At 40.6% G+C, this 27015-nt stretch overlaps 2 protein-coding genes and 1 long non-coding RNA gene across 4 annotated transcripts in view; 1 reads left to right on the top strand and 2 right to left on the bottom strand.

The window, feature by feature from the left end:
• The window catches only part of pdcd6 (programmed cell death 6), a 29821-nt gene extending 13623 nt beyond the window's left edge, over positions 1-16198 (top strand). The window contains exons 4-6 of the mRNA XM_072283476.1: positions 10571-10729; positions 13721-13830; positions 15466-16198. Coding sequence (XP_072139577.1) covers positions 10571-10729; positions 13721-13830; positions 15466-15564 — 368 coding nt within the window. The 3' untranslated portion in view covers positions 15565-16198. The remainder of the gene's footprint in view (positions 1-10570; positions 10730-13720; positions 13831-15465) is intronic.
• On the bottom strand, positions 511-13018 carry LOC140212537 (uncharacterized). Its single transcript, XR_011889742.1, has 3 exons — positions 12901-13018; positions 3596-3746; positions 511-1608 (listed from the first exon to the last, which is right to left on the bottom strand). It is a non-coding gene; the product is annotated as an uncharacterized lncRNA (long non-coding RNA).
• A 245-nt stretch (positions 16199-16443) lies between the features above and the next one.
• Positions 16444-27015, bottom strand: part of LOC140212532 (ankyrin repeat and SAM domain-containing protein 6-like) — a 54317-nt gene continuing 43745 nt past the window's right edge. The window contains exons 13-15 of one of the 2 annotated variants that reach the window (XM_072283469.1): positions 22710-22826; positions 21615-21711; positions 16444-18411 (exon numbers count right to left, since the gene is read on the bottom strand). In XM_072283469.1, coding sequence (XP_072139570.1) covers positions 18356-18411; positions 21615-21711; positions 22710-22826 — 270 coding nt within the window. In that variant the 3' untranslated portion in view covers positions 16444-18355. Of the gene's footprint in view, positions 18412-21614; positions 21712-22709; positions 22827-27015 lie in introns of those variants that run through there. The other variant, XR_011889741.1, reaches the window with a different exon arrangement.

The raw sequence follows: 27015 nt of genomic DNA, 5'->3' as shown, positions 1-27015 counted from the left end.
TTTCATGTAGGCCAATTAACCTATGGTCTGCATGTCTTTGGGATATGGGTGGAGATGCCCAGAGGAAATCCATGCAGCCACAGGGAGAACATGCAAACTCCACACACAGCAATAGAGATGAGGATTGAACCTGGGTTTCTGGAGATGTGAGACTGAATCTTTATCATTGCTGATATTGGGATAAGTGGATTATTTTTAAATTAGTAATCACCAGGTAGTGGGGCCACAACTTTTTATAGTCCATTGTAATTATTTGTGTAGCCCCCCCCGGCAACCATCAAGGTCGCTTGGCTCGCTGTCGTCTAGGGAAACAGCCTCGGCCCCGGCAAACTGGATAATTCGTTTGTGTGGATGCTATATGAGGTACCCCACCCCGCCCAAATAACAGACAATACACCAGATGCAATTAAATGATTTACAGTTTATGGATATTACTGGAACTATATAATTAAGAGAGAATAAAATATAAAAGGAAAATAAAAGGCGCCACACTTATCAAAGTTCAATCTCTTCGTGCACAAAAACCGTTGGAGCTCAAGGACCTTCTTCTTCACCCTGCGACCCCCTCGGACCACCTCGACCGGCCGCCTGGGACCAACAACGGTGGTCGACCAGACGCTCCACATGAGTCCGTCTCCGTCTGCTTGCCGAACACCCTCCTCAGGGTCCGACCCCGTTAGCAGACATCACAGCACATCGTCCATCCTCTGTCTCGCTCTCCCGCCTTCTGCTCCAAAACCCCGCGCATACAGTATCTTCAAGTACCCCAAAACCATAACAATTATCCCAATTGGGTAATAGCACCTTCTTATCACCCTCTAAACCAAAACAAACTGCTAGCGCAAACTTTCTCAGCGTTTAACACAACAAAGCCGCTTTCCCCACATTAACATAACAAAGATGCCATTTTAATTAGCCTCCGCAGTAACATAAAAGTTGAAACCCCCTTACATTTGGATGAAGGCACTGAGTACGGTAGCCAAATTTAGATTATGAAGACATGTAGTCCCCTTTTATTGTCATTTAGTAATGCATGCATTAAGAAATGATACATTATTTCCTCTGGTGTAATATCACAAAACACAGGACAAACCAAGACTGAAAAAACTGACAAAACCACATAATTATGCATATAGATACGATCAGTGTAACAATACCATAACTTGATGAAGAAAGTCCATGAGCACAGTAAAGTTCAAAGTTTCTCAAATGTCCCACATCTCATGCAGATGGGAGAAGGAAGAAAAACTCTCCCTTCCATGCCGACCACAATCTGACTCTGAGTCATCCGAAAATTTCGAGCTCTGATCAGCTCTCCAACACTGAGTACTGAGCGGCATCTCTGCCGAACAATTTGACCTCCTTCTTGGTTGCCAAAAGCAGGCAAGGCCGGGGATTTTGAGGCCTACTCTCCAAAAGATTCCCGACCACACAGTAACGACAGCAGCGAACGGGCGTTTCAGAAATTTCTCCAGATGTTCCTCTATGCTTTCATGTCCATTCTCCATCAAATCAGAATTGTGCACAGCCCCTATTTAACAGATACGACATCATTTTTCACTGGAGGGCTGCGCACGCGCGGCGCGCTGCCATCTTCTCACGAATTTGCTGATAAAACAAAGATTGGCAAATTGAGGACATAGCCTGCTAAAGGACGTAGATAGATTAAATGTGTGGGCAATAAACTGGTCAAATTAAATATAATTTTGTAAAATTTGACATTATCCACCAATGAAGAATAAGAAAACAATTTATTATTTAGTGTGAGATACAAAATGTTGAAGTGCAAAGGGATCTGTGAGTTCTAATACATAAAACACAGAGGTGGAATGCAGGTAGAGCAAGTAATCTTCCTATCCTTGCAATAAAGTGCTTATTATGTTTTGTGATACTACAGTGTTGATGAGGTGTTATTTGGAGTACTAGGTACACACTTGATCTCTGTATTTAAGAAAAGGTATGCTTGTGTTTTTGGCAATGTGCAGTAAGTTCATTCCTAAGATGGAGGGGTTGAAGTACAGGGAGATTTGATTGGTTGAGCCTATACTCATTAGGATCTAAAAGGATGAAGGGTGATATTAATTGAAATATTCTGTGGGGATTGACAGATAAATGACGAGAGCAGGTGTGGGGGAAATTCTTTCAGTTGTCATTCAGCCTGTGTGTTACGGAGTTGGAGTCAGCCAATTTGGTCAATCTAGTGAATAAAATGCATTTGAACTGCAGGCGAGTTGATGCTTACAGTTCCTCCCCACTATACGAGTGTGTGACTTGTGTACTGCTTATTATAAATCAAGATGGCACTGGTAAGTGACAACTTTGTGTGCAGCTGTGATGGGAATCAACAAATATTTCCATTTAGGGCTACTACAGTTGAAATCCACAGTCACAACCAGGGGTATTTCAGGAAGTAACATCGTTTAAGGCGTTTAAAAAAAAACATATCTTTCCTCAAAATTGGCAGACTCAGGTCGTGAGTGCAGTTCCCCTTTAAGAGAAAGGAAGCGTAGAAGGTGTGCTGGGCTGTAGGCCATGTAACCCAGTACTACCTGTTGCATGGTCGGGTGTTCGGCAACTAAACCGGCTCCCCCACCAGGCTTGCCTGGTGAGGAGTGTGGCTAGACACCCTGCCAGACGAAAAACAAGACCTGTCAAAGGGCGGATGAACCCTCTCGTAGGGTCAATGGCCATCTAGCAAACACATGCCATGAAGCGCGGAAAGGGCATCCCTTGCATCAAAGCTTGGTCTGGCCATTCGCTACAACAGAACTTCCCCCAGCCGTCTCGGACCCCACCATGCTGCTGGATCCAGGAGAGGGTGGGTCTAGACCTGTGCAACCGCCTACTCACCTAAAATCCATTCACGCACACATTGTCCCTTTCTGAGGAGTGGGGCACGAACTCCACTAACTAAGTGAAAGGAACCATCATCATCCTATGGGATGGATAACCAGAGAGAGAGAGGTATGATTGAAACACAGACCCCCATTCCCTACTATTCTGCTTGTGAATGTAGTCTCTGGAAAATAAAATTGAAGACCTCAGACACAAGGAATTCTGCAGATGCTGGAAATTCAAGCAGGATCTCCCAGTGGCCACACATTTTAATTCCACATCCCATTCCCATTCTGACATGTCTATCCACGGCCTCCTCTACTGTAAAGATGAAGTCACACTCAGGTTGGAGGAACAACACCTTATATTCCGTCTGGGTAGCCTCCAACCTGATGGCATGAACATTGACTTCTCTAATTTCTGCTAATGCCCCACCTCCCCCTCCTACCCCATCCGTTATTTATATACACACATGCTTTCTCTCACTCTCCTTTTTCTCCCTCTGTCCCTTTGACTATACCCCTTGCCCATCCTCTGGGCTCCCCCCCCCCCCCTTTACCTTCTCCTTGGGCCTCCTATCCCATGATCCTCTCATATCCCTTTTGCCAATCACCTGTCCAGCTCTTGGCTCCATCCCTCCCCCTCCTATCTTCTCCTATCATTTTGGATCTCCTCCTCCCTCTCTCTCTTTCAAATCTCTTACTAGCTCTTCCTTCAGTTAGCCCTGACGAAGGGTCTCGGCCTGAAACGTTGACTGTACCTCTTCTCAGCAACTTTGATGTGTGTTGAAGACCTCAGAGCAAGATTATAGTATCGGGGACATCAGGGATTGCTGTCCACTTTGTTTCATGGAAATCTGGCTTCCTTGCCATATCTGATGCAGCACTGCAGCCCAAGGGCTTCACCATCCACTGCAAAGGCAGAACAATTGAGTCTTTTAAAGTAGAGGAGGGGAAATGTGCTTCATAGTTAACTCATTGTAATGTACAGATGGTGGTTCTATCTCAATTCTGCTCACCTGACCTGGAACATGTATTCAAGTGTCATCCATTTTATCTGCTGAGTTTTCTGCTGTCACCCAGGTAGCGTTGTACATTCCACCTCTGATCAACGTCAAGCAGGCACTGGCAGAGCTGAGCACTGTGATTAGCAGTCACAAAACAGTGCACCCTGATGTCTTCCCTACCATTGCGGGATATTTCAACCAGAACTGCTTGAAGGCATCTCTGACCAACTACCACTAACATATCAACCGCGAAGCCAGAAGAGCCAACACACTTGACCGTTGTTAGACCACCAAGAATGATTCTTGTGTTCTCTCTTTTGTGGTTGAGATACTGTGGTTCATCCATGTGTTGGATTGGAGGGGGGAGGAGCGGAGGCATTGATGCGATTGCCCCAGCAGACCACCACATACAAGATTCTACTAGCGACAACAGACTGGTAGAACATGTGAAGGAGTAGCCTGCATACTCCCAAAGTACCTCAATTTCCTCAGGAAGTAGAGGCAGCTCTGGTCCTTCTTGTACACAGCCTCTGTACTGGTGTTTCACTCAACTCTGTCAACCAGGTTCACCCTCAAGTACTTGTAGGTCCTCACCATCAATAGTAACAGGGAGCAATGCAGGATTAGTCTTCCTAAAGTCCATCACCATCTCCTTTGTCTTACCAATGTTGAACTGCAGATGATTCAGCTTGCACCAATTGACAAGGTCCTCCACCAGGGCCCTGTATTCATCCTCCCATCCTCTTTATACACCTAACTATTGCAGAGTCATCAGAGAATTTTTGCAGATGATGTGACTCAGTGTTGTATCTGAAGTTCAATGTATTAGATTAGATTATGAGGACACACAGTCCTCTTTTATTGTCATTTAGTAATGCACGCATTAAGAAATGATAACAATGTTCCTCCAGAATGATATCACAGAAACACAAGACAAACCAAGACTCAAAAAACTGACAAAAGCCACATAATTGTAACATATAGTTACAACAGTGCAAAGCAATACCGTAATTTGATAAAGAACAGACCATGGGCACGGTAAAAAAAGAAGTCTCAAAGTCTCTCGGAAGTCCCATCATCTCACGCAGACGGTAGAAGGAAGAGAAACTGTCTTCCTGCCACGAACCTCCAATGCTGCAAACTTGCCGATGCAGCACCCTGGAAGCACCCGACCACAGCCGACTCTTGAGTCCGTCCGAAAACTTCGAGCCTCTGACCAGCCCTCCGACACTGAGCACCATCTCTGCTGAGTGCTTTGACCCCGACCCCGGCAACAGGCAATAGGCAAAGCCGAGGATTTGGTACCTTCCCCTCTGGAGATTTTGGATTGCACAGTAGCAGCAGCAGTGAAGCAGGCATTTCAGAAGTTTCTCCAGATGTTCCTCCGTGCTTTCACATCTGTCTCCATCAAATCAGGATTGTGCACAGTACCTACTTAACAAATACGACATCATATCGGAGCAGCCGCGCGTGCTGCATCTCACCACCGTCTTCTCCTCCCCATCTCCATATACAGTGTAAACAGGAAGGGAGCCAATACAGTCCCCTGTGGGGCCCCAGTACTGGTTATAGCCATGCCTGACACACAGCTCTGAAGCTGTACAAACTGATCTGCCAATCAGATAGTCCATTATCCATGATATAATGAAAGTGCCAATCTGCATTTAACAGAGATGTTACCCTAGTAATAAGGGCTGTATGGTATTGAAGTCACTCGAGAAATCAAAAAACATGATCCTTACAGTGCTGCCCTGCTTATCCAAATGGGTGTCAGCTCTGTTCAGCAGGTGGATGACAGTATCGTTGACTCTAATGTGCTCCTGGTGGGTAAACTATAGGGGATCAAGGGCTGACCTGACCAGGTCAGTGGTGAGCCAAGACCAGCCTCCTCTAGGGCCTTCATGATGTGTGGGGAGGGCTACTGGATGGTAGCCATTCAAGACTTTCATTTGGCCCTTGGGTACCGGGGCATATGTTTTCCACACAGTCTGGACCCTTTCCAGGCTGAGACTCAGATAGAAAATGCGCTGGAGAACTCCACAGTACTACTCAGCACACTCCTTCAGAACTTTGGAGTTCACACTATCTGGTCCCAATGCTTTACTGTGTCTGAGACTTTCTCACTGGCTCAGTAGTGAAGATGAGTCCATGAAGACTGTGGAGTTGTGGAAGGTAGAGGCTGGGAAAGGTGAAGATTGGGATGATAGCAGTTAGTATGTGGAGGTGTGGATGGTAGGTGCAGAGAAAGGAAGGGATGTAGGCAGTGGTAGCTGTCTAAAGGTTGAGATAGTGTTCATTCATGTGTTGGATAGGAGGGGAGTGGAGTGGAGGCATTGGTGCTGAGGGAGCATTGGATGCCTCAGCATCTGGACTGGCGTGCTGAGTAAGTGAGAACAGGAGGCCAATTGTCAAACCTATTGAAGAATTGGATTAACTCGTTAGCCCATTTACAGCAGCATTCCAGGCTCTACAGCTAGGCTGATTGTAGCTAGTGATATTCTTCATGCATCTCCACACTGCCCAAGCTTATTCTCCAGCTCTCTCCTGTATTCCTCTTTAGCTTCCTTGATCTTCACTTTTAGCTCCCTCTGTACATTTCAATGCCTCCCTGTCTCCTGAGAGAGGCTCTCCTTCTATGGTTGAAAAGAGCCTTTAGATCACTGGTGACCCATGGTTTGTTGTTGGGAAGCAGCGAACAGTCCTTGATGGTATTACAGTGTCCACACAGAAGTCGATGTAACCTGTGATGCAATCAGTAAGTCTGTTAATGTCCTTCTCATATGGTTCACAAAGCACATTCCAGTCAGTAACCTCAAAGCAGCCCTTCAAGGCCTCGATGGGCTCGGAAGGCCATTTCTTTACTACCTAAGTGGTAGCTAGCTGTTGCTGTACTTTGGCTGTATATAAGGGCATGAGATGAACCAGAGATGATCTGATCTTCCAAGTGGGTGGGGAGGGGGGAAGCTGTAGAGCTGTATGCATCTCTAACATTTGCATACAAGAGATCCAATGTTTTATTTCCTCTCTTATGGACTTGACAAACTGATTGAATGTGGGTGGGGTTGTTGAGAGAGAAACATGGTTGAAGTCTCCGGATACTGCAATGAATGCATTGGGGTGTTGAGTCTGGAGACTCACAATGGTAGTGTGTATGACTTCACACGCAACATCGGAACCTTGTCAGGAAGGCGGAATGTAGACAACGAACAATATGATGTGGCTGAACTCGTGCAGTGGATAATACGGACACAAACTCGTAGCAAGCAGTTCGATGTCCAGAATGCAGATTCATTCTTTTACAGAAATATGACCAGGATTACACCATCTGTTGTTCACAAGCACAGCAAGCCCACCTTCCTTCCTCTTACCAAAATGTAGATTAACTCTGTCTGTTTGTATCGTCGGAAACCCATTCACAGTAGCGTTAGAACCCAGGATTTGCTTGCGTAACCATGTCTTGGTGAAACACATATCACAGCATCCCCGATATTCATTCTGTGTCCTTGTGAGTCCTGCCAGTTCCTCCATTCTACTTGCCAGCGATTTTACATTCCCCATAATGATAGACGGGTGATATGGTTTATATCTCCATCTCTTGTTGTGCCACTTTTTACCCGATCTGCAGCCTCAGTATCTCCATCTTAGCTCGTCCAGAATATCGAGCTTCTGGACAAGCAAAGTTTGCTTCCTAGCTGCTAGGAGCTACTCCCTCATTTACACAGTTTTACCGCCTCTACTGTGGTCAAAGCACTCAATGGAATCAAGTATCTCAAGAGCCAAAAGCATGGTGAAAAAGTTCTTAAACAGATTAATGTCCATTGTTATTTTGCAATATTGCTAGCCTGTACAAAAACAAATGAATGAAACACGTTAAAAAAATGTTACGACAAACACATGGAGCTACTGTAATGTGCTGCCACCTCACACGGAGCACTATGCCACCAATCATTGGCATTCAAGACTGGTGATCCAGAACCATACAGGAAGTCCAAGTATGACCTACGGAAGGCATTTTTAATAGTGAAAAAACAATCCTGATTGAAGTTGGAGATGGAATCGGATGCATGTCAACTTTGGCAGGCCATTACTTCCTACAAGGCAAAACCTAACATTATGACTGGCTGCAATGCTTCACTCCAAGATGAGCTAAACTCCTTTTATGCATGCTTTGAAAGGGAGAATAAAACTACACCTGTACAAATTCTTGACCCAGTGATCTCCGTCTCAGAGGCTGACATCGGAACATATTTCAAGAGCATGACCTCTTGCAAGGCATCAGGCCCTGCTGGTATACCTGGTAGGGCACTGAAAACCTGTGTCAACCAATTGGTTGGTGTGTTCAAGGACATCTTCTATCTTTAATTGCTACAGTTGGAGGTTACCACTGCTTCAAAAGGGCGACAATCATACCAATATTCAAGAAGAGCAGGGCAAGCTGCCTCAACGACTATCACTTAGTTGCACTCACATCTACTGTGATGAATTGCTTTGAGAGGTTGTTTTAGACCATAAGACAAACGAGCCGAAGTCGGCCATTCAGCCCATCGGGTCTGCTCTGCCATTTTATCATGAGCTGATCCATTCTCCCATTTAATCCCACTCCCCCGCCTTCTCACCATAACCTTTGATGCCCTGGCTACTCAGATACCTATCAATCTCTGCCTTAAATACACCCAATGACTTGGCCTCCACTGCTGCCCGTGGCAACAAATTCCATAGGTTCACCATCCTCTGACTAAAAAAATTTCTTCGCATCTCTGTTCTGAATGGGCGCCCTTCAATCTTTAAGTCATGCCCTCTTGTACTAGACTCCCCCATCATGGGAAACAACTTTGCCACATCCACTCTGTCCATGCCTTTCAACATTCAAAATGTTTCTATGAGGTCCCCCCCTCATTCTTCTAAACTCCAAGGGATACAGTCCAAGAGCAGACAAACGTTCCTCCTATGTTAACCCTCTCATTCCCAGAATCATTCTAGTGAATCTTCTCTGTACCCTCTCCAACGTCAGTACATCCTTCCTTAAATAAGGAGACCAAAACTGCCCACAGTACTCCTAAGTGAGGTCTCACCAGTGCCTTATAGAGCCTCAACATCACATCCCTGCTCCTATACTCTATTCCTCTAGCAATGAATGCCAACATTGCATTCGCCTTCTTCACCACCGACTCAACCTGGTTGGTCATGACCAGAATCAACTCCTGTCTAATCAATGGCCTGGACCTACTGAGATTTGTCTATTGCCACAATAGGTCTATGGAATGTCAATGGCTCTCCACTTGGCCTTGGATCACCTGAATAGCAGTACCCATGTCAGGTTGCTGTTTATTGATTGCAGCTCAGTGTTCAACACCACTTTGCTATGTATTGCAATGTACTGCTACAGTGTTCAGTATTAATCAACAAGCTCCTTGACCCCTGCATCTCCCTCTGCAACTGGATCCTTGCCGCCTACATCGGGAAACCACAAGTCAACGTAGTTGGAAATAACATCTCCTTCTCGCTGACAATCAACACTGGCGCACCTCAAGGATGCGTGCTTAGCCCACTGCTCCACATTCACTACACCCACGACTTTGTGGCTAGGCTCAGCTCAAATGCCATATTTAATTTTGCTGATGACATAACTATTGTTAGCAGAATTTCAGATGATGATGCGGAGTGAGCTAGATCAGCTGGTTGAGTGATGTTGCAACAACAACGTTGCTCTCAACGTCAATAAGATCAAGGAATTGTTTGTGAACTTCCAGAAGGCGAAGACGAGAAATAAACACACACCATTCTTCATCAAGGGATCAGCAGTGGAAAGGGTGAGCAGTTTCAAGTTCTTGGGTGTCAATGTCTCTGAAGATCTCGCCTGGGTCAACATGTTGATGCAATTACAAAGAAGTGGCTATATTTCAACAGGATGTTGAAACTTGGTATGTCACCAAAGACTCACTCAAATTTCTACAGGTGTACCATGGAGAGCATTCTAACTGGTTGTGTTACCTTCTTATATGGAGGGGCCACTGCACAGGATTGAAAAAAGTTGCAGAAGGCTGTAAACTCAGCCCAGTTCCATCATTGGCATTAGCCTGCTCAGAATCATGGGCCTCTTCAAAAAGCAGTACCTCCAAAAGGTGGCCCCCATCACCCAGGACATACCGTTCTCAAATTACATCCATAAGGAGATGGTACTGGAGCCTGAATACTCTTATGAAACATTTTAGAATAGCCTCTTCCCCTCTGCCATCAGATTTCTGAATGAACAATAAACCCATGTTCAATACCTCCATATTTTTTCTATCTTTTCCTCTTTTTGTATGATTTTGTTTTATAGATATATATAAAATATATATATATATATTTCTTATTGTAATGTATAGTTTACTATGTATTGCAATGTACTGCTGCTGCAAACAACAGATTTCATTTTATGCCAGAGATATTAAAGCTGATTCTGATTCAGGATTTGTTGGCTGCTGTGGAGCTGCAGGCATCTTTTGCCACATGAAAATTCAGTTCACGGCTGGACTTCTGATTTACAAGGAAGAGAACATTAATGATCTGGGGATAACTTGTATGTGAAGGGAGCAGGATAGCAATATAGAAACCCAGATGAGATTGGCCATGATCCTGTTAAATAGCAGAGGGGCTCAAGCAGATGAGTGGCCAACTCCTTTCTTTTGTGTTCTTATTGTAAATGTCATAACAAAATTGCCTGTTTTACTTTCATTGTAAATACAGGAATGTTTGACCGGAATAATAGAGGAGGAGTGGATTTCAATGAATTTGTGGGTCTTTGGAAGTATATAAATGACTGGCAGAACATTTTCCGAACTTACGACAGAGATAATTCCAATTTCATTGACAAGAATGAATTGAAACAGGCCTTATCAAGTTTTGGTAAGTAATCTACTTTATTATAACTAGAGCAATAATAAATGACTGACTTGAAATGGAAGATTATCAAATGTAAGTTTATTAATACCTTGTCTAGCTTAGTATTCTGAAACCAAGGGATCGTGAAATGCTAAGCTGTCAGTCAATGAAATTTTAAATTGAGCAAAATTTGAGAGAATGAAATCTCTGCATTTTTATTCAAAAGTCTTTATTGAATCTGAGTTTTTTTTTCTGATGCATAATGTTGATGATTTTTCTCCAGGTATGCTGTAATTGGATAATTGTTTTAATAGTTGCATGCAATTTGAGCCTGATAAATGTTTTTTCCTTAACCCAACTAAGGCAACTGTCTCATAATGCATGTTTTTGGAAATTACATTTATTTTACAGGATTTGCAGATTACTACTTTAGTTAACTGGAGCCAGAACTGTTGCATTTTTGTTATCCTATGTTACAATTTTTATTGGTCACAATCTTAAAAATGAAAAGTTCTGGGCCGGCTGGTGGCGCAATGACATTGGCGCCAGACCCGGGAGCGGAGGTTCCCACGTTTGAAACCAGTCGGGTCCGCTCCGAGTACGCTTTCCATCCGTGCCGGGTTGAGTGTCGAGATCGCAACTCGGCCTCGTAAAATAAAAGGAAAAATACTGTGAAAATGTCTGTGTGAGGAGTGGCGCACCACACAGCCTCTCTCTCTCGCTCCGCACCTTGTAAAAGCCATGCAAAAGACATCATCACGGATGCATGCATGCACACGTAGATGCACACGCACAGACACGCAGACACACTTGCACAGACTCGCACGCAGGCACACGCCAAAAAAAAGAAAGAAAGTGAAAAGTTCTAATTTAAAAAATGTCATAATTAGCTTGGTCTAAATCTAAGGTAGGAGCTGAATTTTCTGGTGATTGTATCGCTAGCATGTGCTGATTGCATACCTTCTCCTAGTCTGTCTGATGAAAATATCTGGCTGCTGTTCTGGAAAGGGCTTGATATCTAGTGGAAATTCTGCTCTGGTGTACCACAGTCACTGAGATTGAGCATTTGTTGACATCTTTAATGTGCACAAGTTTTATAAAATGAGGTTTGCAATTTGATAAGTAGAAGCAGGGCAAGATGGTGCCAGCAACCAATGCGACTAATGACAACATCCTGCAGATAGTTCACAAAAATGCTTCTTACGTTAAATACACTTCTGTTACTAATTTGTGTGCGATTGGAGCGTGTAATTTACATTTTGATAATGTGTTTTTGGACCGACTGAGCAATCTGGCACTCTTGCTATCATTGAGTGAATTCAGCATGCTTGAGAGCAAAGTTGGAAACTAAGTGTGCGGCCTAGTGGCAGAGTGTGAACCCATCAGTGGCTCCAATTCTCGACCAACTTGACAATTAAAGCTTTAAGCAAGATTGAAATTGGCAAGATGAGAGCAGAAGACAAGTGGGTGTTCAGCACTGTCTATCTGTGTTTAACCAGTCTTCCTCTCCCCCTCGCTCACTGCTGTCAGAGGAAGGTGTCAGGATTGGGCAATGTTTGGTGCGATTTGTGGACTGGACTTGTTTTTAGAGAACTCTGCAGTTCATGTTATGTGTTTCTGATTTCTTGTTAATCCATTTTTTTTATTGCTATCTTGCATGATTTTGATTGCGGCGGCCTGCAGTCAATGAACGCCACAGTGCTAAATTGGACTGAACTAAACTGAATATTCCTAGACTGTTTCAAGGACTCTGCAGTGTGATGTTTAATATTCTGTGTAATTCGTTTGTTGCCGTTTTCATGATTTCTTTTTATTGCGCATTGGGTGTTTTATTTTTCTTTAGAAACAGAAAAACTACAGCACAATACAGGCCCTTCAGCCCAAAGAGCTGTGCCGAACATGTCCTTACCTTAGAAAAATAGAGGGCTATGGGTAACCTTGGCAATTTCTAAGCTCCATGTACCTATCCAGGATTCTCTTAAAGGGCCCTATAATATCCACCTCCACCACCATTGCTGGCAGCCCATTCCACGCACTCACCACTCTGTGTTTTTAACTAAAAAAAACTACCCCTGACATCTCCCCTGTACCTACTACTAAGCACTTTAAAGCTGCCCTGCTGTGCTAGCCATTTCAGCCCTGGGAAAAAGCCTCTGATTATACACACAATCAATGCCTCTCATCATCTTGAATACCTCTATCAGGTCACCTCTCATCCTCCGTTGCTCCAAGGAGAAAAGGCCGAGTTCACTCAACCTATTTTCATTAGGCATTCTCGCCAATCCAGGCAACATCCTTGTAAATGTGTTTCATAGCTGTCTGCAAGAAGACAAATTTTAGGGTTGTATACTGCATACATTGATAATAAATGTACTTTGAATCTTTGAATTTTAAAAATTTTATACATTTTAAAACTAAAATATTTGTCTATATTTAAACAGAATTAAGTTTTGTAGCTTAATGTATGAAATTAGCCATTTCTTTCCACTGATTTGAATGGGACTAATAGCTATGAAATCTGAGCAGACTGCATGGTCTAGTTGAGTTCTTAGTCTGTTACAATAGTGCACTATTTCAAGTGAAAGTTCCATCCAATGTGTTTGAAGCTATATAGTGAGTTTGGAGGTTTATTCTAGAATTTTCACTGTCCAACACTTGGATGCATGTACTTATTTTTTAAAAATGACTTTAGGATAGAACTGTAATCAAATTTCAGAAATATTCAAACCCAACAGCAGTTGCGCATTCAGCACAAGACTGAGGATTTTAATCTATTTTTGTCCTATCCCCTTTAATGTTACAGATTCTTCCACCAATACTCTGAAACAGAATGGTGGGTTGTATTGGACCCTTGTGTATAAACTCTCTTCATCTCTCTATGCTATATGATTCATGGTTTTAAAACATTTCAATTTAGATTAATTTGCATTTGTGTATATGAACTTAGATGTCAGTTGAAATGTTTAAAGATTGGTATGAAAAAAAACTGTTCATACTTGTAAACATTTATTTTAGGGTACCGCCTGTCAGATCAATTCTACAATGTTCTTCTTAGCAAATTTGACCGGCAAGGAAGAGGGCAGGTAGCCTTTGATGATTTTATTCAGTGCTGCATTGTCCTTCAGGTAAGTTTTAGACAATTTGCAAAAACCCTGCCATTACAAGCCAAAGTTTGGAGGCTAATCAAAGTGATAAAACTTTTGATTTGGAGATAACACTTATGAATTAAACAGACAATAGTCTCCTGGGGAAAAAATGGAAGTGTTGATAGAAAAGAGTATTTGGTAATAACAATTGAGTAAATTACTGTACGTAGTGTTGCCCCTACCTGATTTGTACAGCCTGTATATAAATGATCATTTCTCACTGCAGCACTATCTATATTGAATCACAACTGTAAGCCAACAGCACAGAATTAGGAGGTTAACATTAGCATTTCTAATTGTATCAGCTCCTAATCCTGTTTTTTCCCTCTTTCTTGGCTTAAAAATGTAGGTGTGGTAGAATTTAGTGTTGGATAGGGAATTGATGAAAATGCAGGATAGTAGAATGAAGTAACAAACAAGTCCGGAGAAATTCAATGAGTCAGATAGCAACTGTACAGGAAAATAGTTAATATTAGTGTGCCATGGTAGTGTAGTGGTTAGTAATATGCTATTACAGCTCCGAGCATGGAATTGATTTCCAGCATCTTCTGTAAGAAAGTTTGTACGCCCATTCTGTGAGCATGTGGATTTCCTCCAAGTGCTCTAATTTTCTCCCACAGTCCAAAGACCTACTGGTTGGTAGGTTTAGCTGGTCAGTGTAAGTTGTCCTGTAATTAGGCTAGAGTTAGATAGGTGGTTGCTGGATGGTGTGGCTTGTTGGGCCAGAGGGGCCTGTTTTGCACTGTATATCTAAATAAAATTTTCAAGTTGAGACTCTTCATCTTAAATACGAGAAAGGTAATGACCAAAATAAAGAGGTGAAAGGAAGGGGTAAAGCAAAAGCTGGCAAGTGATAGGTGGATCCAGATGAGGAGTAATAGGGAGGTGTATGGATGAGTGGGGGAAAATATGACAGGCTGGACAGTGACAGATGAAAGCAAAAGGCCAGCGAAGATGGACTCTGATAGGAAAGGAGCATGGGATTTAAATAAAGGAAGTGTAGTGGCAGATGGTAACAGACCAATGGGAGGAATGTGTAGGAAATGGATAGATGGATTGGGAAGTTGACAGAAAATAAAAATGGGTGACGAGTGTTGGGAGTAGTGAGTGTGGGTGTACAAGGAACTAGGTAGCTCAGGAGAGAAAATAGACGGAGCAGTTTACCTGAAATTGGAGAATCCAATGTTTATGCCTTAGGTTATAGACTACCTAGGGAGTATGAGGTGCTGTACCTCTAGACTGCCTAACCCTAGCAATGGAAGAGCTAGACAACAGATGGGCCAGTGTAGGAATAAAAATGGCTTGCGAGAGAGCACAGGTGTTTGGCAAGATGGTTACCTAGTCTGTACTTAGCCTCACCGATGTGGAGGTGGTCACATAAAATAGGATTTGTATAAAAATATCCTGTAGGGACTTCTGTGCTGTTTGGCTAATTGAGGCATGGATTTGGACTTTGTAAAACTGGATTGGTGATCATCATGTGATGCAGTCTTGCTATTAGAGATGAGATGTTAGAGAGCAATTAATACCCAGAGTGAATAGACACCTTAGAGGAGATTCACCAAAGCATTTGAATATTAAATCTTCACAAAAGATTTAATTTTTGTTTTCCAGAGGCTGACTGATGTATTCAGACGATTTGATACTGACCAGGATGGCTGGATACAGGTCTCATATGAGCAGTACCTCACAATGATCTTAAGTGTAGTGTAATTTTTGCTACTTTATAATCCTTTCCCTTTGTAATGCTCAGTCAGTCAAGAGCCCTTTGACTGAATTATCAAGACAATTTAAAAGTAGCTTAGAACAGAAATGCTTGTGTAAAATTTGAAGCAAATGCTTATCTTTAAGACAAATTGCACTTATTTTGTAAAATAGACTACTGTACACAATCTTAATGTTATTAGCATGCAACTGTGCCATACTGTCTTCTATTGCAACAGAGCAATCAGTTTTGATAACAAGATATGCAGCTGAGGCTACCTATGGCAAAGAATAGCTTTATAAATCATGCATGGTGCCTTATTTGTCAGATACATGACAGCAATCTATCATTTGTTATTCAGAGTAATTAACATGAGACAGACTAACTTTGGCAAGTTTGTCTTCATAAATTTCATGCTAAATGCTTAATATGCATTAACTTTTTATTGTTTCTAAAACTTGTTGCATAGTTTAATATTAATGAGAATAAATACAATCTTACAAAGATGCAGGCCAATAAACTATTTTAATGGGATTTTCTCATGTGCTATGTATAAACTAGTATGTGCCAGACATTCATTTACTGTAACAATGTAAACATATGGTAATTCAAACTTGGAAATAAATTTAACTTTTGAGTACATCTTGAATGCATTTGTTCAGATGCCTTCACATTTAGATATGCCTAGCAAGACTTAACTGCCCATCTTCCCAATATGACCATTATTCCACTGGAGAATGAGTTATACAGCTAGGAGAATTTGCCAGTTACAATCAACTACTGTTCATTTAGTTTTTGTGCTCAGCTGTTTTTAGCTAGTTACCCAATAATAAAGGGTCTTGATACCAGTGTGTATGTAGTTGCTAATGACATCAAAAACAAGACAATTAATTTTCATAAGTTTATTTGAATTTTACAAATGAAAAAGTGATTCTTGACATTGATTTGTGCAGTTGGCTGGTCATGGAGGAGCTTATATAATCAACTAAATGAGCATTTCATTAGCAGATCAAACCAGCTACTTTCGTGTTCCTTCTCTACCTCCAAAGGAGAAACTCATGAATATGGGGGCATAATTGCTACCAGAGACAAAGTGTAGACAGCAGCTCCAGGAAAACTGCTTGTTTTTCCCCCTCTCAAACCCTATTTCAAAAACTACTGCTACTAAGTTAATCATACTCAACTGTATGCAAGATAATGTTTAAAACCTTTCCTGCTCAAATTGTTTTAATGCAGGAACACACACCCTTTAATAAAATGCAGTTCCTAGTTAAAGTTTAAAAGTGCAACCCTATTTGACAATATCTGTGCACAAATTTCAAATAGTATGGCACAATCAATCATCTGACATAATCAGGACATTAGTAGACTTCCTAAGTTACACTGAACTTTGTCAATTTAAAATGGATACAGGAACAACACAATTCTGGAGGAATGTAAAAGTCAGGCAGTATCTATGCAAATAAATAAACAGTTCATGTTTCAGACTTACGCCCGTCAGGAAACTAGTGTTTCAGGGAAGACTAAAAACAGGGCCCAAGCAATTGTGGAACCACAAGATATGAATCATCAGGCAAATAGTCAGGATTTCTGATTAATACCAGAAGATCGGAGGGTGGCAAATGTTATTTCTTTGTTGAAGAAAGGTGAGAGATAATCACCACTATTAAAGACCAGTAAATGTTGTGGCAGTGGTGCAGGATTTCCTAAACATTAACTTGCAGGTTCAGTCAGTGGTAAGGAAGGTAAATGATATTTGCCATTCATTTTGAGAGGACACAAATATAAGAGCAAGGATGTGATGCTGTGAGCAGTTTTGGGCCCTCATCTAAGAAAGGATGTGCTGGCATTAGAGAGGGTCCAGGTAATGATTCCAGGAATGAAAGGGCAGAGCATTTGATGGCTCTGAACCTATACTCACTGGAGTTTAAAAGAATCTGAGGAATCTAATGGAAACCTGAAAGGCCTAGATAGAGGATACAGAGGATGTTTCCCTTAGTGGTGTGTCTAGGACCAGAGGGCACAGCCTCAATAGTAAGACCATTTACAACAGATGAGAATTTTCTTTAGCCAGAGGGTGGTGAACCTGTGGAATTTATTGCCGTGGAAGCCAAATTGTAGGCTGAAGGCCTATACTGTTCCATGTTTAATCACAGCAGATTATCAGTTTCTATTTGGTTTAAAGATGCATTAATACCAATACTTCCTGCTCAAATAGAAGTACTTCAGTTACCATAACTGTAAAAGAATGCTGGCATGCCGACTGAAGCTGAAGATAGTCTCTTAGAGTATCCCTTGTCACCAAGTTGGGTTCAAAATTTTGTAAATGAAGAATACATCATGATAAAATACTTTTTTCTATTGTGGTAATAAACACCTTGGAGCGATTTCAGAAAAATCACAAGCATAAATAAACAACTTCATCTAAGACATGATCACTCAACAGTTATTTGCAGTAATTAGTGTAATACATTGTTATGCAAGTTGATACAGTCACTGCAAGTCACTACTGCAATGCAAAATTATTGTATGCAAATTTTGAAAGACATCTTTCATAATTAGATGCATTAAAAATGCAACACTAAAATGAGGCAGGATTGCACAGATGACGTATCTTCATCCTTTCAGAGGGTATGGCAAGAATTCATCATTCAGTGGTTCCTTGTTATACTGACAACTGTTTGAGACCTGAAAGTCACGTACAACTTCAGATACCATAGAGGATGTGTGCAGGAAGCTCGAGGTTTTAGTCAGCTTTTGTAGGATTTTTTCAAATTCCATCCTTAATTGTGTGCCAATTCAAGTTAATCTTTTATCTGATGATGCCATTGGTCTACTAATCCAAGCAATGGGAGCTGTTAGAATTAAACAGATACATTTTGTATCAGTAATGGAACATTACAATTTATGAGGGAGATTTTGGCTTTCCAAAAAAAAAATAGGTTTGGCTATTGAAAAAAAGTCTGCATTTTGTATTAACAGCATCTAGAGATCTTGCAACAAGGCTGGCAGTACCTTTTCTCAATGAACACATGTAATTAGGAAATTAGCCCATTATAGTACAATTACAGAACCATATGAACTAAAAGCAATCTTGGAAACCACTGAGCAAATCAAGCAGCATCTAGCAAAAGAGAAACTTAACGTTTCAGGTCTGGCAATCTTTGTCAGACCTGAAACATTAATTGTTTCTCTTTCATTATGTTGCCTAACCACCCGAGTTTCCAACATTTTCTGTTTTTAAATTTCTTTTTACAGGAATGAAAAGTTTAGCTACAGTTAACACAGTACATGACTTATTGGCAGGAACACAAGACATTGCTCCAAGTGTAAAACTCAAAAGTGAGAGCCCAGCATGCTAGAGGTATTGGAGTACTTAATCTTAACCAGCAATTCAAACTAAACTGATCTTGCAACTGATTTTTAATTAAATTTAATTGAAAATACCAACTTAATGCTTAACCAATTGTGTTTTTTTTTTAAATTCACACTATGAAGTTTTGAATAGATTGCTGTAACAATGGATAGGGCCTCACAACCATATAAACCCATGTAAGACCATAAGATGGAGTAGCAGAATTAAGCTATTTGGCCCATTGAGTCTGCTCCACCATTTCATCATGGCTAATCCAATTTTCCTCTCAGCCCCAATCTCCTGCCTTCTCCCCGTTTAACTTCATTTCCTGACCAATCTAGAATTTAATCAGCCTCTGGCTTAAATATACATAAAGACTTTGCCTCCACAACTGCCTGTGGCAAAGAATTCCACAGATTAACCACTCTGGTTAAAGAAACTTCTCATCTGTTCTAAAAGGACACCCGTCTACTCTGAGACTGTGCCATCTGGTCTTAAGAGTCTCCCACCATAGGAAACATCCTTTTCACATCCACTCTATACAGGCCTTTCACCATTTGATAGGTTTCAATGAGGTTACCCCTCTTACTTCTGAATTCCAGTGAATACAGGTGCAAAGCCATCACTCTTCATATGACAAGTCATTCAATCCTAGAATCATTTTCATGAACCTCTTTTGAACCTTCTCCAGTTTCAGCACATCCCTTCTGAGATAAGTGGCCTAAAACTGCTCCCAAGTGAGGCCTCACCAGTGCTTTATAAAGTGTCAACATTATATCCTTGCTTTTACATACTAGTCCTCTTGAAATGCATTTACATTTGCCTTCCTCACCACAGACTCAACCTGCAAATTAACCGTTAGAGAATCCTGTACAAGGCCTCTTGCAACAAAGCCATCAATTCCATCATCCAAATTATTGACGTATAATTTAATAAGAATCTGTCCCTACACAGACCCCTGTGGAAAACCACTAGTCACCAGCAGCCTGCCAGAAAAGGCTCCTTCCCCCACCCCCTGCCCACTCTTTGCCTCCTGCTAATCAGCCATTGCTAGAATCTTTCCTGTAATACCATAAGCTTGTAGCTTGTTAGGCAACCTCATGTGTAGCACCTTGTCAAAGGCCTTCTGAAAATTCACAACAGCCGATTCTCCTTTGTCTATTCTGCTTGTTATTTATTCAAAGAATTCCAACAGATTTATCAGCCAAGTATTTTCCTTGAGGAAACCATGCTGACTACTGTCTATTTTATCATGCTAAGTACCCTGAGACCTCATCCTTAATAACTGATTCCAACAACTTACCAACCACTGAGGTCAGACTAACTGGCCTATAGTTTTCTTTCTTCTGCCTCTCTCCCTTCTTGAAGAGTGGAGTGACATTTGCAATTTTCCAGTCTTCCGGAACCATTCCAGAATCTAGTGATTCTTGAATGATCACTACCAGTGCCTCCACAATCTTTTCAGCCCCTTTCTTCAGAACTCTGGCGTGTACACCATCTGGGTCCAGGTGACTTCATCCTTCTTCAGACCTTTCGATTTCCCAAGAACCTTCTCTATAGTTATGGTAACTTCACATTCTTTATGACACTTGGAACTTCCCCATACTGCTAGTGTCTTCCACCGTGAAGACTGACGCATAATACTGATTCAGTTTATCTGCCATTTCCTTGTAGCCCATTACTACCACTCCAATGCAGATATACCATAGACCTGATGACATAATTGTTACACATGCTGTCCTCCTATTTTAAATTCTTTGGTACCAAACAAAGTAAATACTAACTGTATTGTTCAAATTCAAGATTTAACAATTAACCCAAATCTAATTTTGTAGTTTTTGGATCTACCAGCAGACTGTTATAGCCCAAACAAATATACCCCTATTTTCTCCAGTAATCCAATAATAGCAAAGTCAAGGGAATCTTAACCTTTTATACAAAAATTGGCTTTCATTTAAAAGGGATGACATACAGAACTATTGTATTTTCCCTTTATATTTTAGTAATGCATTCAAGTCTCTGTTTTGCATAGCTAAGCTCACATTTTGGACTTACAAAGTATGCTATGAACAATGAAATGCTTTTGCTCAGACCATGTCAGTAAACTAATTTTAAAAATATCATTTAGTGATAATACTTCTTGAAATTGTGAAATTCATAAAGGGCTCAGTCCATCTGTAAAATAAAACAATGGTTGTTTCACCCATATTTGTGGAATACAACTTGCTCCAAGCCTTGGAAATTAAAAAAAATATTGAATGCAATGCCTTCAGAATTAATTGCATCAGAATTAATTTTGTATGATTACTTGCTGTGCAATTGCAAATCGCCACTTGACTAAAGTTATAAAAATAGAGGCAATCAATTTTCATCATTTTATAAACCATTAACAACTCAGCTCTCATGTCAGCCCTCCTATAGGATCGAATTAAAAGAGGAATAGATTTTACCCCTATTTATACTTGATGAACATCACATACAAGTCAAGATTATCCTAGTCAAAGGATGCAAGTTTCCAAGTTAATTGAAAATAAGCAAGTTATCTGAAAATTGAACAGGATCTTCACTGAAAGTTAGCAAGTATTTTAAAAACAGCTTTACACAAACATCCTGAAAATACTGTTATGTGATTTTTTGGTTGCTACTATTATTTAGGGGTATCACATGGATTTTTCAGGACAATTCAGGAAAAACAAAACTTACAGTGTTGAAAATTAAGTTGACGAGAATTGCTTGCACTGCTCCCAAAAGAAGAATGAAAGTTGTGGATCGTCTCCTGCAGAATCTGCCTTTCACGTCCCTATATTTGAAAGAAATCATAATATTTATATCATTTCTAAAATAATATGTCCTTATAGCACTGTTTGCAGACAACAGCAGGAAGCTAAGAGAATAAATAGTTGTTTTGCAGGTCTTAATGTAATTAGTTGTTATTTCGTTCTATATTACAAAGTGTCCAGAGCAGGTCATCTGATTCTACGGACTCACATTCAGGACACTCCACAACTTGTGTTCTTTTATTACTTTTATTTGCACGGTTTGTCTTTTTGCACATTAGTATTTGTTTTTGTCTATTTATGTAGTTTTTCATAAAATTCTATTGCATTACTTGCCCCCCCCCCATAAATGCCTACAAGAAAATGAATGTCAAGGTATTACATGGTAAGTGTACATACCTGGATAATACATTTACTTTGAATTTTGAAAAAAGATTCAAATTAAATTCCACATACAAATTCAAGACATTTTAAACAGAAATAAATTAAGCTGTTATATTTACATGGCTGCAAGCCTCTCCCTTTCTCAGATAGTCTCTCAGAATTATGGATGACTTGCTTCCACTCTGGTTTTGTGGGTTCTGAGATACCTAATGAAGCCAATATGGGAAATGCAAGCTCTTCCATGATCGGGTAGGGGACAGCTTGTTTATGAAGAGATGTGTTCTTTAGATTACCATTGCAACTGCAAATTTTGGACGGCAACGAGTCCAAAGCTGCTGCTTAGTGTAGCCATTCCCTAATTGGGCAAACGTGGTCAACTTCCAGCAAGGGTAAAGGCAATAATTTCTCCCAGCTAGATAGCAGTGTGAGAATCAAAGTGCCTTGATTTATAATAATATGACGTTAATGTAAACATGTTCTTTCTTCAACTTTTAAAGACAATAATATCAATGCAATGTGAATAGCTCCAATTCATGTCTGCCAAAAAAAAAAGTTTATATGTCCTTGGGTAAAGAAATTTTAGGAAAGAGGACTTTATCTCCCACACATGCTGTAATAAGGATATTTAAACTGATACCTTTCCAGCATTTAACTCTGAGATTGCTGCTAAAATCTGTTGCCTTGAACCATCTGTCTTCACACCCAGCTCTTTCAAATCACCATCAGTTAGCGTAAGGAATGCTTCCATATCCACCTAGACAGACAAAACAGAAGTCATGCCTTCACTGCATGATAATCTTTATTTGTCCAATGAGCTTTTTCCAGAGATAGTTCTGTTGGGAAATGGACACCTTTTCATTTTGAACAATTTGATTCATAGTTCACTTTGAGTACCCTGCTATTAAGCACTATTATGAAAACATTCTGAGCCTTGGATAGCAAGTTCATTATTTGAAACCAAACCAGGAATTAATGGAAAATACATTTACAGTTCACAAGGTTTTAGGCAAACACTAAGAATGGTGGAGAGAGGAGTAAAAGATCAGAAAGGAATAGTTACAATGTTGTTACAAATTATTGGAAGAACGGAGGTAAAGTTTATTTCATCTACATCTCATCCCAAGTGTGAAATCAAGCAGTATGTCCAGGAGTTGGAGTGCCTTTGAAGAAACAAAAAAAAACTAGATGCTAGGCTAGACATTTTTGCACCAAATATTAATAGTGGGCTAAAATATCTGTTCTCTATGTATTTAGGTAGCTGATTCTTCTACTAACCTCTTCAAAACATCCTAAAAATCTACATAGCTACTGATTTAATTTTATAATAGTTACATGTTTAGAAGCAAAATGTTGTAGCCTGTTTTGACACACTAAAGTCCCACAAATAGCCATGTTTCAAGTGAGAAGATACGCATCTTAGGGATGCATGTTGAAGGATAAATGTCACCCTGGATGACTGAATTTCCCTGATCATTTACATTCACCTGAGCAAGAAAATGGAATCTCAAATTGACACCATCCAGAAGATAGCCCAACCACACAGCACCATGCTGTCAATATAAAAATATGCAAAATCAGGTGTCACAGTAAATTAGGAGGTTAACTACTGGAGTAGGGATACGTGAAAATCCCATCCCGAGAAGACCCAGTTTTGTACAGAAAACTAAAACTTCCCTATAAACATCGAGGATTATGAAAGGCTGAGATGCCATAACAAAACAATTGTTGATATTCATGCAACTCCTTAACTCTGTTAATAAGATCATGGAGAAACCTCAATTAAATGTCCATATTCCTGCCTATGTCCATTTCCAACTCCAAAATCCACTTCATTCCTTTATCATCCCTTAATATACTTATTTACCATTTACAGCCTGTCACGATGCCAAAGATCCATAATCTTTGAATTAATAAACTTCTCCACAACTCACTCCTCATTCAACACTTGACCCCCCCCCCCAGCCACTTATTCTACAACCCCCTTACTGAAGGAGCTCAGTATTTAATGTCAATTTCTCCCTAAATCTTTGCATGATTCAGTGAGATCAACAGCTTCTTCTAAAAGAGTTTAGGCTCAATTATTCAATTTATAATGAATCTTTATTACACTGCCTTCAAGGCATGATTTCACACTCCGAAGGCTGATCACATATCGGCCTCAAAGACTAAATCACAGGATCAGTGGAGGCTGTAGGAGTTCGTGTGGTTCCTCCATATTTTGATGGTCAAAGCATAGAAGGAGCCTGTCTGGAAGCGGAGCCTTGTTGTTGCATATATTGCTCTATTTGTTATGAGAGGTGACAATATTCAAGCCCTGCTATAACTGTCCAGCATCCTTGGTTGATTCAAGTTTAGTCGGAAATGACGCTTCAACTTGAGATGGCTTTCCAGAGATCATACCTTGTAACTCTTGTAACTTTCTTGGTCACCAGACTTGAATGCCTCTGACCTGGCCCTCAGCAGACTGCAGATCTCATGGTTCATCCAGGACTTATAGTTGGGGAAGACTGAATGATTTTGTGGGGACAACTCAACTACAACTATTTTAATAAAGTCTGTGACAAGCATGTTGTATTCATTCAAATCCAGACAAGTTCTTGAACATGGCCTAGTCCATCAACCCAAAGCAATCCCGTACCCATTCCTCTGCCTCCCGCAACCATCTCTTTGTTGTCCTAATCTCTGAAGCTTTTCTCTTTAGCCTTTGCTTGTATGCAGGTAGGAGAAGAGAGCTAAGTGATCCGATTTAAAGAAATGTGGCCTGGAAGATTGGCATTCCTCATCTTAGTGTAACAGTGGTCTCGGGTGCTGGGACCTCTGGTGCCACAGGTTATATGCTGATGGTAATTGGGCAAGGTTTGCTTTAAACAAGCCTGGTTGAAGTCCCCAATAATGATTTGAAATGTGTCGGGATGAATCATTTCTTGTTTGGAGGCGGCATCATTCAATATCTCGAGTGCTTGATTATAGCCAGCTGCTGGTGATATACAAACTGTAGTTAGAATTAGGGAAAACTCCCAAGGTAAATAGAACGGATGGCATTTGAAGGCCATCTGGCTCATCAAGCCTGCTCCGCCATTCAATAAGATCATGGCTGATCTGGCCATGGACTCATCTCCGCCTACCTGCCTTTTCCCCATAAAGTTTAATTCCCCTAAAAAATTTGACCGTTAGATGTTCAGGGGGATCAGGTTTGACAAAACCACATCAGGAGGACAGCCAAGTTTTGTAAAGCTGATGTACACACGGCAGGTGGGTGACAACGTTGGTCCAATGGCAATCCATTGTTGGTCAGGGGAAGCTTAGAGTGAGATCAGGCAGAACAAATTGAACCCAAGTCTGTGGATTAGCAGACCTACTTCAGGAGGTAGTAGTTATAAGTAAACTTATGCAAACAATATATCATGCCAAAGCTGATGCACTTGATGGCATTAATGAACTGAAAAAACTAGAAGAAAAGTCTTAAAGAAAGGCAGTAAAATGCTGCAGGAAAAAAAAAGGCACAATACCTGCTTTACTATGAATGTTTAACTTGGCAATGTTAATCAAATACTTAAACCAACTGGAATGAATAAACTAATGATTCAAGTGGTAGAAGTCTTGAGATTACTCAAGGGAGATGGTCACTTGGACAAACAATTGTAAAGAATATTCATCATTGGTAATGTTTCTCAACAGATCATTAATAGTTGTGGTAAATGTGCCAGATTTAATATACATGAAATATTTCCCCACATATTCATACATTTGCAGAATATAGAATATATTGCAATTGCAACAAAACCAATAAAAAAAACAATGTGATTTTAGGAATTCCACATTATATTACCAACAGCTTATCATATAAAACTCAGAGGAAACAAATAGCTGACAAAACTACAAGTTCTCATTATCTACTAACTTATTACACACATTCTTATAAGGTCAGCCATGTATTACTTGTACTGTTGGTAATCGTCATGCACTCCTCCACAGGCTTCTCCTGTAGCATTCAGTGAATCTTGTTTGCTATGAGAGATTGCATTTGATGTATTATACTGGCAAGTAGTTAGCATGCAGCCAAAGCTGAGGAGGGAGAGTTTTAAAAAAAATGTTAGTCACTTGTACTCAATTGTAAAAGTACAGTTACTTAGTTATTTCCACATAGTGGCAGGCAAAAGTTTGGGCACCCTTGTCAAAATTTCTGTTACTGTGAATAGTTAAGTGAGTAGAAGATGAACTGATCTCCAAAAGTCATAAAGTTAAAGATGAAACATTTCTTTAAATATTTTAAGATTACTTTTTTTATTTCCATCTTTTACAGTTTCAAATTAACAAAAAAGTTAAAGGGCCCGAAGCAAAAGTTTGCGCACCCTGCACAGTCAGTACTTAGTAACATCTCCTTTGGCAAGTATCACAGCTTGTAAACGCTTTCTGTAGCCAGTTCTTACTTGGTTCTTACTTGGGGGATTTTCGCCTATTCTTCCTTGCAAAAGGCTTCTAGTTCTGTGAGATACTTGGACCACCTTGCATGCACTGCTCTTTTGAGGTCTATCCACAGATTTTCGATGATGTTTAGGTCGTGGGACTGTGAGGGCCATGGCAAAACCTTCAGCTTGCGCCTCTTGAGGTAGTCCATTGTGGATTTGAGGTGTGTTTAGGATCATTATCCTGTTGTAGAAGCCATCCTCTTTTCATCTTCAGCTTTTTTACAGATGGTGTGACATTTGCTTCCAGAATTTTCTGGTATTTCATTGAATTCATTGTTCCCTCCACCAGTGAAATGTTCCCCGTGCCACTGGCTACAACACAAGCTCAAAGCATGATCAATCCACCCCCGTGCTTAACAGTTGGAGAGGTGTTCTTTTCATGAAATTCTGCACCTTTTTTTCTCCAAACATACCTTTGCTCATTGTGGCCAAAAAGTTCTAGTGTAACTTCATCAGTCCACAGGACTTGTTTCC

The sequence above is a fragment of the Mobula birostris genome, chromosome 19 (assembly GCF_030028105.1).
Source record: "Mobula birostris isolate sMobBir1 chromosome 19, sMobBir1.hap1, whole genome shotgun sequence".
NCBI lineage: Eukaryota > Metazoa > Chordata > Chondrichthyes > Myliobatiformes > Myliobatidae > Mobula > Mobula birostris.
The sequence above is the reverse complement of the archived record's forward strand: the minus strand, read 5'-3'. Positions and strand labels throughout refer to the sequence as shown.